This window comes from Phyllobates terribilis, unplaced genomic scaffold (assembly GCF_046119375.1).
Source record: "Phyllobates terribilis strain yellow unplaced genomic scaffold, ASM4611937v1 Scaffold_3__8_contigs__length_932513732, whole genome shotgun sequence".
Lineage (NCBI taxonomy): Eukaryota > Metazoa > Chordata > Amphibia > Anura > Dendrobatidae > Phyllobates > Phyllobates terribilis.
Genome location: NW_027362763.1, coordinates 923,686,399 through 923,701,258, shown reverse-complemented (window position 1 = coordinate 923,701,258; position 14,860 = coordinate 923,686,399). Strand labels below are relative to the sequence as shown.

The window sequence follows — 14,860 nt, the reverse complement described above, 5'->3', positions numbered from 1 at the left end:
CCACTGCTATCTTCCTTTTTTGCTTCTGTTTAGGTGTTCAATCAGCCAAGTCTTCCCTCTCCTGATCAAGAGGATGACTGTCCATGCCCTTCTCCTCCTCCTCCTCGTTCTCCATCTCCTCAGGCCATCCACGCTGAACAGACGGTATGAATGTTATCTGGGTAGTACCGCAGGAAACCAGCTCCTGTTCCTCCTCCTCACTATCACCCAATCTGCATTGGGATGAGAGGAGGCTGGGCTGTATGGTATCACTCTGTATGGTTCCTTGCTCCATCTCATCGTGCTCCGCCTGCAATTCCTCCTCTTTAATTGTGAGCAGCGAGCGTTTCAGTAGACAGAGAAGCGGGATGGTGACGCTAATTATGACGTCATCGCTGCTCACCATCTTGGTGGAGTCCTCAAAGTTTTGGAGGACGGCACAGATGTCTGACATCCATGCCCACTCATTAGTTCTTATGTGCGGAGGCTGACCTGAATAACGACCGGCGTGTTGAAGCTGGTACTTAACAACTGCCCTCTGCTCTTTCAAATCCTTGCCCAACATCTGCAAGGTTGAGTTCCAACACGTGGTGACATCTCACACAAATCGATGAGCTGGAAGCTGCAAATGCTGCTGAAGCTCGGTGAGGGCGGCGGAAGCTGTAGGTGACTTTCGAAAATGGGCACACACGTGGCGTACTTTTGACAAGCAGCTCAGGCAGATCTGGGTAGGTTTTGAGAAACCGCTGAATCACTAGATTGAGCACATGGGCCAGGCATGGTACGTGTGCGAGCTTGCCTAGCTTCAGAGCAGCCACCAGGTTCCGGCCATTGTCACACACGACCATGCCTGGCTGTAGGTTCAGCAGTGACAGCCACAGATCTGCCTGCTCTTTTATAGTTATCAGCAACTCTGCAGCGGTGTGCGGTTTTTCATCTAAGCATATTAGCTTCAGCTGAGCCTGTTGCCGCTTGGCCGAGGCAGTGCTGCAGTGCTTCCAGCTTCCTATTGAAGTGGTCATTTCAGAGATGGAGGCTGAGGAGGAGGTGTATGAGCTGTAAAATGTGGGGGCAACCCTGATTGACTCAGGGCCCGCAATCCTCAGCGGTGGGAGGACGTGTTCCATCCCAAGGGCCGACTGGGTCCCCGGCTTCCACTATATTAACCCAGCGTGCCATCAGCGAGATGTACCGTCCCTGGCCAGAAGCACTTGTCCATGTGTCCGTGGTTAGGCGAACCTTCCCAGTAACTGCATTGTTGAGGGCACGGGTAATGTTCTGGGACACGTGCTTGTATAATGCGGAAACAGCACACCAGGAGAAATAGTGTCGCCTGGGGACCAAGTACCGAGGGACATCTGTTGCCATCAGGTTGCAGATAAATTCCGTCTGTATGAGCCTAAAAGGCAACATTCCAAGTGCAAGCATACGAGAAATTTGTGAGTTTAGTATTGTGGCCTGTGGGGCATTGGCTGTGTATTTGCACTTGCGTTTAAAGGACTGGGGTAGGGACAACTGAACACTGCGCTGGGACCAGGATGTAGACACTGACGGTGATGGTTGCAAGTGTGCAATGACAGGTGCAGGATGGGAGGCATCTTCGTCTGCACCATGGACAGAGAATTGGCATGCACGCACACCAGCAGAACAGGCAGTGGTGTCACCCGCAAACACTGTATCTGGACCCTGATGTTCGGCTCAACTAGTCGGGTGCTTTGCTGTCACGTGCCTGAGAATGCTGGTGGTAGTAAGGCTGGTAGTTTTGCTGCCCCTGCTGATGCTGGCATAGCAGAGGTTGCAAATGGCCTTTTTGGGGTTATCTGGACAGTCTTTAAAAAAGAGCCAGGCTCTGGAAGACTTAACAGTTGGACTGGCAACTTCCCTGGCATTGGTGTTTTGAGGAAAAGTTGCCTGCCTTGTGTCTGTGGCCACCCCACTGCTTGTTCCTGCTTGTTGTGGTGCTACGCCTCCCCCCCTCTGTGCTGCTGTTCTTGTTATGCATGTCACCTTGCCAGGTTGGGTCAGTGACTTCATCGTCCACCAACTTGTCTTCCACGTATGCACCCTGGGCAGGGCCGGCGTCAGCACCCGGCGCACCTGGGCAAGTGCCGGGGCCCTGAGCAGGCGGGGGGCCCACTTGCCGTCAACCCCCCCGCCGCGCTATGGGACCCGTGAGCGGAGGAATGAGGTTCCAGCGCCTGCTCCCCCCCGCTTGCTCAGGGCCCAAGCACTGGCGGAATACTTACCTCTCCCCATGCCTCCGCAGCAGGTCCTGTCTCTTCCGCGACTGCTGCACAGTGACGTCTCAGGTCAGAGAGCGCAGTGACTTCTTTCCACAGCGCTCTCTCCTGAGCAATCACAGCGCAGAGTGGGAAGACGCCGGCGCCCGTGAGGAGTCCGGAGCAGGGGCAGCAGGTAAGAAGTTAGGTGAGTATTTGATTTTTTTTATTGTATGGAGGCATGGGGCATTATATGGTGGGGTGGGGTGGGGGTGTGTGACATCCTGCATGGGGCATAATAAGCGAGGGGGGGTGTGACATCCTGCATGGGACATTATAAGGGGGAGGGTGTGTGACATCCTGCATGGGGCATTATAAGGGAGGGGGGGGGTGTTACATCCTGCATGGGGCATTATAAGAGAGGAGGGGCATGACATCCTGCATGAGGCATTTTAAGGGAGGGGGGAATGTGACATCCTGCATGGGGTATTATAAGGGTGGGTGACATCCTACATGGGGCATTATAAGGGAGAGGGGTGTGACATCCTGCATGGGGCATTATAAAGGAGGGTGTGTGTGTGACATCCTGCATGGGGCATTATAAGGGAGGGGGGGTGTGACATCCTGCATGGGGCATTATAAGGGAGGGGGTGTGTGACATCCTGCATGGGACATTATAAGGGAGGGGATGTGTGTGACATCCTGCATGGGGCATTATAAGGGGGTGTGTGACATCCTGCATGGGGCATTATAAGGGAGGGGGTGTGTGACATCCTGCATGGGGCATTATAAGGGAGGGGGTGTGTGTGACATCCTGCATGGGGCATTATAAGGGGCTGTGTGACATCCTGCATGGGGCATTATAAGGGAGGGGGGTGTGACATCCTGCATGGGGCATTATAATGGAGGGGGGTGTGACATCCTGCATGGGGCATTATAAGGGGGGTGACTTTCTACATGGGGCATTATATGGGGGGAACCGCCTGCATGGGGCTTTATGTGGGGGGAACAGCCTTTGTGGGACATTATGTGGGAGAACAGCCTTTGTGGGGCATTATGTGGGGGAAACGGCCTGCGTGGGGCATTATGTGGGGGAAACAGCCTGCGTGGGGCATTATGTGGGGGGAACGGCCTGCATGAGGCATTATGTGGGGGGAACAGCCTGCATGAGGCATTATGTGGGGGGAACAGCCTGCATGGAGCGTTATATGGGGGCCAGTATGATGCAAGGAGCATTATATGGGGGCCAGTATCCTGTATGGAGCGATTTGCCGGTTTCTGAGCTATTGTAGAATTTACAATAGATATCACTCATGTAATGTAAGAAGTGAAATCTTTGGCCTTGTACTATATACATATTTCTCTGCGGTATCTTTGCATCATGAATCGTGGTATGTGTTAAAGGGGCCCACTGAGACTCTTTCGCCCAGGGCCCACAAAAACCTGGAGCCGACCCTGACCCTGGGCCTTCTCATGACTTGGTGGTAATTGTGTCTCATCATCATCATCATCCACTTCTTGCAACAGTAATTGCACTTTCCCACTGTCGCCTTCATGTGATCATGGCTGCTCAAATATTTGTGCATCGCTAAATATGATCTCATTTTGCCCTGTTACAAGCGGGCTGGGCGAGAGGCCCGAATCTATACATTGAAAAGTGAGTTTCTCTTCGGAGTGTCCAAGTGTAGGATCATTTGTCTCCTTGCACTCAGCATGGTGGAAGGAAGAAGGATCAGGAATATGTGGTCCAGACTCTCGGCTAAGGAGACTGGACCGTGTGGATGACAGGGTGGTGGTGGTGGTGGCAAACTGACTAGAAGCATTATCTGCTGTCCAAGCAACAACCTTTTCACACTGCTCTGGCTTCAATAGTTGTGTTGCGTGGCCCCCTAGTAATTGGGACAGGAAGGTAGTTTGACATGATGGGGGTATTTGTTGTGTTCCCTCAGCAGGCACAGTTTCCTCTTATCCACGGCCTTTGCCTGCACCATCACCATCACATCCACGTCCCCGTCCCTTGCCACACACCTCCATTTTAAATGGAGCGTAATATTTGGCACGCTCTACAAAATGTCTGTATTATTACCGTAGTAATATGAGATCATGTGTGACGACCATGGTTTTAGCCAGTGGCCTTGTAGTATAGTGTTGGTCAGCGACCAAGTGTGAATAGGTTCAACAAAACACAGCTGGCTGACTTTAAATGGAGGGTAATATTTGGCATGCTCCACAAAATGTCTGTATTATTACCGCAGTAATATGGGATCACATCTGATGACCACGGTTTTAGGAAGTGGCCTTATTGATGTGGCATTGGTCAGCAACCAAGTGTGAATAGGTTCAACAAAACACAGCTAGCTGACTTTAAATGGAGCGTAATATTTGACACGCTCCACAAAATGTCTGTATTATTACCGCAGTAATATGGGCTCACGTCTGATGATGGAAAAGTTACTCTTCTTCCACAATACAGCAATGCGAATAAAATCACAAAAAACTGGCTGTATTCTGCTAACAAGCAAATGGAGCAGTAAAAAGGTGTACTGTATTGCTTTTTGCAAATAATCAGGATAAAGAGCAAAAAAAATAGCCCTGATATGTAGGGCTATGGATATCGGTAACAGCAGCAGCAGACAGAGAGTGCAATGGACCCTATTGTGCTGTATACACTGTCCACAAACCCTGCCTGCCTAACTTCTGCCATCACCAGTAATATACAGTACAGACCAAAAGTTTGGACACACCTTTTCATTTAAAGATTTTTCTGTATTTTCATGACTTTGAAAATTGTACATTCACACTGAAGGCATCAAACTATGAATTAACACATGTGGAATTATATACTTGGCAAAAAAGTGTGAAACAACTAAAAATATGTCTTATATTCTTGGTTCTTCAAAGTAGCCACCTTTTGCTTTGATGACTGCTTTGCACACTCTTGGCATTCTCTTGATGAGCTTCAAGAGACAGTCACTGGAAATGGTTTTCACTTCACAGGTATGCCCTGTCAGGTTTAATAAGTGGGATTTCTTGCCTTATAAATGGGGTTGGGACCATCAGTTGTGTTGTGCAGAAGTCTGGTGGATACACAGCTGGCAGTCCTACTGAATAGACTGTTAGAATTTGTATTATGGCAAGAAAAAAGCAGCTAAGTAAAGAAAAACGAGTGGCCATCATTACTTTAAGAAATGAAGGTCAGTCAGTCCGAAAAATTGGGCAAACTTTTAATGTGTTCAGAAGTGCAGTTGCAAAAACCATCAAGCGCTACAAAGAAACTGGCTCACATGAGGACCGCCCCAGGAAAGGAAGACCAACAGTCACCTCTGCTTCTGAGGATAAGTTTATCGCTGTCACCAGCCTCAGAAATCGCAGGTTAACAGCAGCTCAGATTAGAGATGAGGTCAATGCCACACAGAGTTCTAGCAGCAGACACATCTCTACAACAACTGTTAAGAGGAGACTTTGTGCAGCAGTCCTTCATGGTAAAATAGCTGCTAGGAAACCACTGCTAAGGACAGGCAACAAGCAGAAGAGACTTGTTTGGGCTAAAGAACACAAGGAATGGACATTAGACCAGTGGAAATCTGTGCTTTGGTCTGATGAGTCCAAATTTGAGATCTTTGGTTCCAACCACCGTGTCTTTGTGCGACGCAGAAAAGGTGAACGGATGGACTCTACATGCCTGGTTCCCACCGTGAAGCATGGAGGAGGAGGTATGATGGTGTGGGGGTGCTTTGCTGGTGACACTGTTGGGGATTTATTCAAAATTGAAGGCATACTACCACAGCATCTTGCAGCGGCATGCTATTCCATACAGTTTGCGTTTAGTTGGACCATCATTTATTTTTCAACAGGACATTGACCCCAAACACACCTCCAGGCTGTGTAAGGGTTATTTGACAAAGAAGGAGAGTGATGGGGTGCTACGCCAGATGACCTGGCCTCCACAGTCAGCAGATCTGAACCCAATCGAGATGGTTTGGGGTGAGCTGGACCGCAGAGTGAAGGCAAAAGGGCCAACAAGCGCTAAGCATCTCTGGGAACTCCTTCAAGATTGTTGGAAGACCATTTCTGGTGACTACCTCTTGAAGCTCATCAAGAGAATGCCAAGAGTGTGCGAAGCAGTCATCAAAGCAAAAGGTGGCTACTTTGAAGAACCTAGAATATAAGACATATTTTTAGTTGTTTCACACTTTTTTGTTAAGTATATAATTCCACATGTGTTAATTCATAGTTTTGATGCCTTCAGTGTGAAGGACTGTTAGTTCAGATGGATATATAGCATGCTGTGGAATACCTATATCTAACTATTAAACCGCCAATTCTGTCCCTCAATCAGCAGCACCTCTCCCTACCCTGCCTGTTTCCAGGGTAGACTTTGACAAGCATAGAGTCACCAGGCCTTATATAGATGCGGCCAGCCAATCACTGTAATGCCACAACCAACATGGCTATGGCATTACAGTGACTGGCAGGCAATTACTGCATGTTAATTTGCTGTCTAAAGAGCGCCAAACATGCAGGGTGGGGACCCGAGCTCCCACCTGAGCATCACGGAAATACTCGTCAAGCTCCACGCATCTCGAGCAGTGAGATGCCCGGACGAATACTGAGCAGTGGCGAGCACGCTCGCTCATCACTAGTTGCCACTTAATGTCTGCTACCTCCAAGAACAAGTACTGTAATTGTGCAGCCAGGGCATTCACAGCATCCTTGATGGCTTCTCAGCACACAACAATGGAATGGGCTGGTGATAATGTTATGCTAGAGAAGCAACTCACTCGGGGAAATGGGTACCACACTAAAAACTGCAACTGATCCTGCCAGTTCCTGTACAAACTAGAGATCCTGACCAGCAGTCCCCAAAGATTCCTTGGTGAGCAGAGATAGCCCTAATCACAGATTAGACGATGGAAGCTTGGACCTATGCTCCTTGAAAGGCCGTCAAATGCTTCAAATTCCTCCTAAAGAACCGGAGGGCAAAGCAGAGTGTGAATTACCTACAAAATGGAAAGTGTGCTGAAAAAAGGAAAGATCCAAGAGTGACTAAAGTAAACCATGAAATACAAAATAAAGTATAAAATACGTACTGTTAGATTATATGCTGCCTACTTCCTAAAAAGAAACAGAAGATAGGTGTAAAGTAAAGAACAGAAACAGCAAGGAGATAAACCCTAGCTGGAATTTCACTGACTGACTCTAAACTATGCCAGAATGGCTGAACATCCAAAAGAAACTATCACAGTAGGAAATTCCTGCAGGGGAACAGAATATAAAGTGGCACCCGAAAGGTGATAGGGCAGACAAATAAAAACACTTATGTTATGCAAAACAGTCTGCAGCCAGAATATCATAACCTACAAACCCAGAGGGAGGTGTGTCTGCTGTGGCTCAGCGGACAGAGAAGCAGACCACAAAGCACAGGCTCCAGGGTTCAAACCCAGGAACATGACACTTCCACGTGCTTGCTGTGTCCCCTACATAGCTTTTTGCAAACTGCAAATGGGACTTATTATGAATTTCTTTCAATAATGGCTTTCTTCTTGTCACTCTTCCATAAAGGCCAGATTTGTGGAGTATATGACTAATAGTTGTTTTGTAGGCAAATTATCTGACTGGAGCTGATGAGCTCTGCAGCTCCCCCAGAGTGACTATGGACCTTTTGGCTGCTTCTCTAATTAGGGCTTTCCTTGTTTGGGATGTCAGTTTAGGTGAAAGGTCAAGTCTTGGTAGGTTTGCAGGTGTGCCATACTCCTTCCGTTTTTTGGATGATGGATTAAACAGTGCTCTGAGAGATGTTCAGACGTTGGGCTATTTTTTTTCTAATCCAGCCATGTTCTAGTCTTCTCCACAACTTTATCTCTGCCTTGTCCGGGGTCTTTCTTGGTTTTCATGATGCTGTTTGATCCCTAATGTTCTCATTCAATCCTCTGAGGCCTTCACAGAACAGTTGCACTAATACTGATTATAAATTAAACAAACGTGGACTCAATTTACTAATTGTGTGATTTTTGGAGGCAATTTGTCACTCAGGATTTTATTTAGGGGTATCAAACTATAGGGTGGCTGAATACTAATGCACATCACAATCTTCAGATTCTATATTTTTTAAAATAATTAGAAAACCATGTATCCTTTCCTTTATACTTCACATATCATTACTCAGTTTAATTATCTTTTAATTTAAAAAAGAAAATAAAAGACAGCAAAAGTCTTACCTGTATAAATACCTAATAGTGTATAAATTAGAGATTTTGTTGGCTTCTTGGAACCGGTACTGTTCATATTGTTGACTTCAAGATATGGACAGTCATTTGCTCCGCAGTGTGTATAATTTGGTAAACTTACATTATATCCTACAAAATATTAATAATAAATACAAATATATAAATAATCAGAAATAAAAGTATATAACTGATTAGACAACAATTAAATTCAGTTTTACATTATTTACAAAATATCTGGTTGACTGAATTTTAAAAATCACAATAATAGCTATCCCAAAAAATGAAGGCAGATGTATCATCAGAACTGGACTATTTAACCCTGCTGTACTGTTTGTACAATTATTACTGTTGTTTATTCATGGAGTGTTATTTTATTCCACAATGCTTATTTAACCCAGTGAAAATCGTGAGTGTCCATTATTTGGATGGTTGGATTATAAAAGCTTGCCAACGCCTCAGATTCTGAAGACGATATCCAACTAAGCAAAAGTGTTCGAAGATGAGGATCACATAAGGGGCGGGGAAAGTGATTACGAGAATTCTGATTCTGAACTTGAATCTTATGAGGCACGATACCCAGTTAACTAGTCCGATGCAAGCAATTCAGTCTGAAAACACAATTGTAATTTGGAACTTGCAGCCTTCTGCACAGGCAGGAAAATTGTCCTCTGCAAACATCAGATTATTCTCTAAAAACTAGCCTCTATTAGAGAAGTTCGGAATAAATAAATAGAGATTCTTTCAAAATTATACAATACTGGTGAAAATGTCACTAAACAACATTTACTGAGTAAGCCAGCAAAGTTCAGCATCCAGATATGGAGACTTTGTGACAGCAGCAGTCCATATGGTCTAAACCAGGGGTCTCAAACCCGCAGCCCACGGGCCACATGAGGCCCCTCCAGCTACTTCATGCAACCCATAGGCACCATAGACCTCTTGACAATCATGGCCCGGTCCAGGAACCACGGACATCAGCTCTTTAGTTCAGTCTATTGCCGTGCAGGGACCGGCTCTCTGCACACAGAAATACAAGTGCAAGCTGCCGGCCTATCGGAGGCCAGCAGCTGACATCTGCATCCCAGCGCAGCAGCGTATGACGTCATTGCCATTTGAGGACCAGGATGGGGCATTACTACAAGATGAGGACCAGGATGGTGCATTACTACAAGATGAGGACCAGGATGGTGCATTACAACAAGATGAGGACCAGGATGGAGCATTATTACAAGATGGGAACCAGGATGGTGCATTACTACAAGAAGGGGACCAGGATGGGCTATTACTACAAGATGAGGACTAGTTCAAAAAGTATATAGAAAAAAATGGTATCACTAAAAATGTCACATTGTCATGCAAAGAATGTGGCCCCCCAAATTAATTTTTTTTCCTTGTGCGGCCCATATACCCAGCCGAGTTTGAGAGCCCTGCTCTAAATGCTCAGGTACAGCATATACAGGAAAAAAGACTAAAAAAAATCAGGGAATGTGAGTTGTTTCAGATTTGACGTATGGACTAAGAGGACAAAATGTGACATGTGACAACTAGCGTTGAGCGAGTATGTTCTGTTAACCCTTTCGCCGAGTATGCTCGGGCGAGCACCGAGTAGTTACAGCTGCTGTTTCTTTTGCATTCCTCACATGTAATAAAGCTGTCAAACAGTCGCAAATCATGCACACGGGAGTGATTTAAACATAACACCGAGCAGCTGTAACTACTCGGTGCTCGCCCGAGCATGCTGGGCGAAAGGGTTAACAGAACTCGCTCAACACTAGTGACAACCTTATTACATTGCACCAACTGGGGCAGCTGTTGCTAAAATGAAAACTTACAATGCTGGGCGCTGTAAGTAAAAGCAAGCCTGAACTGACGCAAAGTATCCTTGGTAAAAGAGATGTTGTACTTCACTGGAGATATGACAGTGGCTTCTTACATTCCCAAAATAACCAAATAAGTCATTCTGATGAGCACGATGCACCATGACAATGCAGTAAGCAGTGGAGATGACAAAACGCTGCAGAGGGTATTAAATTATAATTCCACCAAAGGGGCAGTTGATATATGAGATAAACTAATAGCTACGTACACAAGCAGACATAAAACCAATCAGTGGCCAATGATTTTATTTTATAACATTGTTGATGTATCTGCCTACAATGCTTTTGTTTTATGGCGTGAAATAAACCCCAATTGGAACGCCAATAAACTGCATAAATGAAGACTCTTTCTGAAAGAATTAGGAAAGTCACTTGTTATGCCATCTGTTTCAGGACAACCTCCGAGTAATTCCAGTGCTTAATCAGGACCCCGCAACAGAGTGTTCCTAGACTTCAGACTGAGTCCTCTCCTGTCTGTGTGTGTAGATAGGCCCTCTGGACTACGCTCAGAAAAAGGGTACGGGTGGAAGCTCCACTCCTTCCGTTACCCGGTTGGATCCTCTGGGCCTGCCGGGCTTCCCTGACTAGGACGTAGAGTAGCAAAGTCAGGTTTCGGGGGCCGGCACCCCTCTTGCAGCCAGAATCCCTCTGACTAGGCCAGAATAGTGAGGACAAGTGGCGTATACCGCTCCGTCTGCATCCCCCTGGGATCCTTTTGCGGTGGAGCTACACTCCTAAGTTCCAGGCCTTCTTGGGTATGGTCCTTGACCGGGTTGAGACATACGTTAACTCCAACCTGCCCCTCGACCCAAGGCCACAGTACGAGGACCGTGTCTCCATCCTCTGCAGGTTCACCCAGAAGCCACGTTCAGGGATGAAGATCACAATCAAAGAACCATGAGCCCAAGATGGCCGTTTGTTAAATATGAATTATTAAGTGTAACTAAATGTGCATCCTCCACCCTCACCCTCTACATGGTTCCCCCTATCTGTTGGTTCCCCAGTCTCCCATTTTCCCAGTAGGGGCAGCACACTAGTGCCCACTAGCCCCCTCTGGTGGGAGAAGTGTGGTGTTGGATGTGGAGGTGGGGTCCTGACCATTGCACCGTTCTTACCTCGAAGGAGGAACACCACACCCCATTGAAGAGGTGCAGCATCCCTGTGGCGGTCAAACCCTCAGGGGCGCCACAATAGCATTGTCAGTAAAGCTTCCAATGTAGAGACCTGTAGGTCCTGGTTCAGGACCTGTACTGACATCACGATCATATGACATGTCATGTGACCATGATGTCACCACAGGTCTTGCAGTCTGGGGAGCTTCAGGACCTTTGATGAGGGCCTGCATTGAAAGAGGAGCATGCTCCTGTCCTCCTGTGCAGCGCCTCTAAGGGGTAGAGAGAGCCAGAGACCCAGCATCTACCAACCTGAGCTGCCAGATAAGTTCTCCTGTATCCACCTTTGTTCTGTGCTGCTTCTAGAGATGGTGAAAGTGGCTCTTCTTGTATCATCTCCTCCTGCCTGCAGTCCCAGCAGAGGAGGGGCAGGGAGGTGTCTACTGGGACAGTGCTGTTGTGAGCAGGAGAAGCTGCAGCTCATATTGTGGAACATCGTTATTCCCTCCAATATAAAGCAGTGTGTGCTGTCTGTGAATTATCTGTATATGTTTATATGTGCATGTGTTGCCCTGCATATGTGGCACACCAGGAGTCCGGTTGCCACAGTGGCATTGCCTCCCTCACAAGGGGGTGATGCCATGCCTGGAAGCAAGCAGGGGTCCTCTAGTCAGGTATAATAGCATGCAACACTTTCCTGGCTCCAGACCAGCAAGGGGAGCTCCTCCCCTTAGCAACTGCTATCTGGAGGCGAAGTTAGTCAGTGTGAGCAGAGCAGAGAGGAGTTGAAGTCAGGACATTGAAGAGAAAAGACCTAGGGAGTTGAGCTGTGCGGCAGTTCACCTCTGAGGATAGGAGCACGGAAGAACCGGACACCAGAGTCCGAGGTTGTGGGGCACTGAAGGCCCAGCAGCAGAAACCAGAGGGCAGGAGACTGCAGGTCTTCTGGCCCCACCAGATGCCCGGAGGCTCAGCAGCACCGCAGGGCCCAGCATCGCCACATGGGAGCGACGCATCAGCAAGGCCGGAGCTGCCTGCCATACGGGTGAGCACAAAGACGTTGTACTCAGGGACGAGGGCCACAGCACAGCTACAAGCAGCAGGGCCAGAGAGATTAGTGAAAAAGGGAAGGCCTACAACTTCACCTGGCGAGGTGGATTCCTTACTTGCTTCCAGGCTGCCCGGACTTCCACTTCCAGCCAGCACCCGTGTCCCGGTCTGCCTAATCACCGCAAGTAAACATAAGAGGAAGCTGCCATTGAGTTGTGGACTGATTATTAACTGCACCATCACCCCTGCACTACACCTCCCAGCATCATCTACTTCACTACAACATCTACACTACCCTGGAGCTAAGTTCTACCTGTGCAGAGCCAAACCAACTCTGCTGCATTAAACACCAGCTTCAGAGGACGTGCACTGCAGCGGTGGCTACCTATAGCCACATACCACAGGTGGCGTCACGAATTGCATACATAAAAACTATAAAATCCCCTTTTTACTGACCGCCCTGGGTCACGGACCGGGTCACCGATACTGTGACATCTCCCCCAGCAACGACCGGCCCGGCACCAAGTACCCCATGGCCCAGGGGGCGCATCACATACATGTGCTGTGTGTAATGTGTGTAGCTACTGAGCATTTGTTGTGCAGGGTGTGTGCGGTGCATGTGTGTGTACCATGTACATGTGTGTGTCATGTACATGTGTGTGTATAAGTGTGTGCCGTGTACAAGTGTGTGTGCTGTGTATGTGTGTGCTGTGTATGTGTGTGTGCCGTGTACAAGTGTGTGTGCCATGTACGTGTGTGTATCAGTGTGTGCCATGTATCAGTGTGTGCCATGTACATGTGTGTTACGTGTGTGTACGTGTATAAATGTGTGCCGTGTACCTGTGTGCGTATCAGTGTGTGCCGTGTACCTGTGTGTGTGTGTGTGGCAGTGTGTGTGCCGTGTATGTGTATGTATGAGTGTGTGCCGTGTATAAGTGTGTGCCATGTACATGTGTGTTACATGTGTGTGCCATGTACGTGTGTATCAGTGTGTGCCGTGTATAAGTGTGTGCCATGTACATGTGACTGCCGTGTACGTGTGTGTATCAGTGTGTGCCATGTACATGTGTGTTACGTGTGTGCGCCGTGTACATGTTTGTGTATAAGTGTGTGCTGTGTACATGTGTGTGTTTAAATAAACATGTTTATGTTTTTTATTGCATTATTCTAACTTGTGTATATGTTAATAGTATATGTAGATGGCCAGGTATAGACACAGTGGCAGTATGTGACACTGTGTGTGTAGCTTCCACATTTATAAATCCCATCTGCACAGAAGAGAGCTCATAGGTGTAAACATATCGGCAATCATCGAATGAGCAAAATGCTGCTTATTCATCAGGTGATTGGATTGTTTATGGCAGAACAAACCTCATTGTTCTCATCAGCACATAACCCGGTGTAAACTGCAGATGTTCTGCTGATAACATGATACTGTATGGGGACAGATTGATCTATTAGTGATTGTTCTGTCTCCATCATTCTTCCTCAGCCGGTGTAAAGAGGCCGGGAAAAAAGTGTAGAACGACTTCAGTATTGTCAATCATGCTCGTTTGATGGCCTGTGCTCAGCGCATATAAATACAACCAAAATCTTTGAGTGTGATGGTGCAATATGGAAGCATTTGTGGCCCCACTTTAAACTTTTGCCTAGGGCCCCACTTTATCTGGCCCTGCCTCTCCCATCATTCCCCCTCTGCGTTTGACGCAGCGGCGCAATGACGTCACTTCACCACGCCACTGGGTCAGGCAGTGGAGCTGAGGAGACGCGCTGCAGAGATTGAAGCAGCGAGGAAACGAGGAGCGGTAAGTGTGTATTTATTTATTTATTTAAATGTGGTGCCCGTATTACTGGAGGGCTGTGGCCGCACTATGCCCTATGGGGGCCGCACTATGCCCTATGGGGGCCGCATTATACTGTACGGAGGACCATGGGGGCTGCACTATATTGTGTGGAAAACTATGAGGAGTGCAGTATACTATATGGAGTACCAAGGGGTGCATTATATTGTATGGAGGACCATGGGGGTACATTTAACTGTATGGAGGACCATGGGGTGCATTATATTGTATGGAAAACCATAGGGGGTGCATTATACTGTACGAAGGACCATGGGGGTGCATAATATTGCGTGGAGGACCATAGGGGGTGCATAATATTGCATGAAGGACCATGGGGGTGCATAATATTGCATGGAGGACCATGGGGGCTGCATTTCATTGCATGGAGGACCATGGGGAGTGCATTTCATTGCATGGAGGCCCATGGGGAGTGCATTATACTATATGGAGGATTATGGGGGGTGTATTATACTATATGGAAGGCTATGTGAGGCCATTATAATATTTGGAGGGATATGTGGGGCCATTATACAGTGTGCAAGCAATTATACAGTG

The 14,860-nt window shown here is 47.4% G+C and overlaps 1 protein-coding gene across 4 annotated transcripts in view; it reads right to left on the bottom strand.

The window, feature by feature from the left end:
- The window catches only part of LOC141258396 (protein unc-93 homolog A-like), a 397,098-nt gene that overhangs the window by 127,280 nt on the left and 254,958 nt on the right, over nt 1-14,860 (bottom strand). For 2 of the 4 annotated variants that reach the window (XM_073673394.1, XM_073673396.1), the window contains one exon: nt 8,417-8,554. The exons of the other annotated variants lie outside the window; for them this stretch is intronic. In XM_073673394.1, the coding sequence (XP_073529495.1) occupies nt 8,417-8,554 (138 nt within the window). The remainder of the gene's footprint in view (nt 1-8,416; nt 8,555-14,860) is intronic. 4 annotated transcript variants of the gene reach the window in all.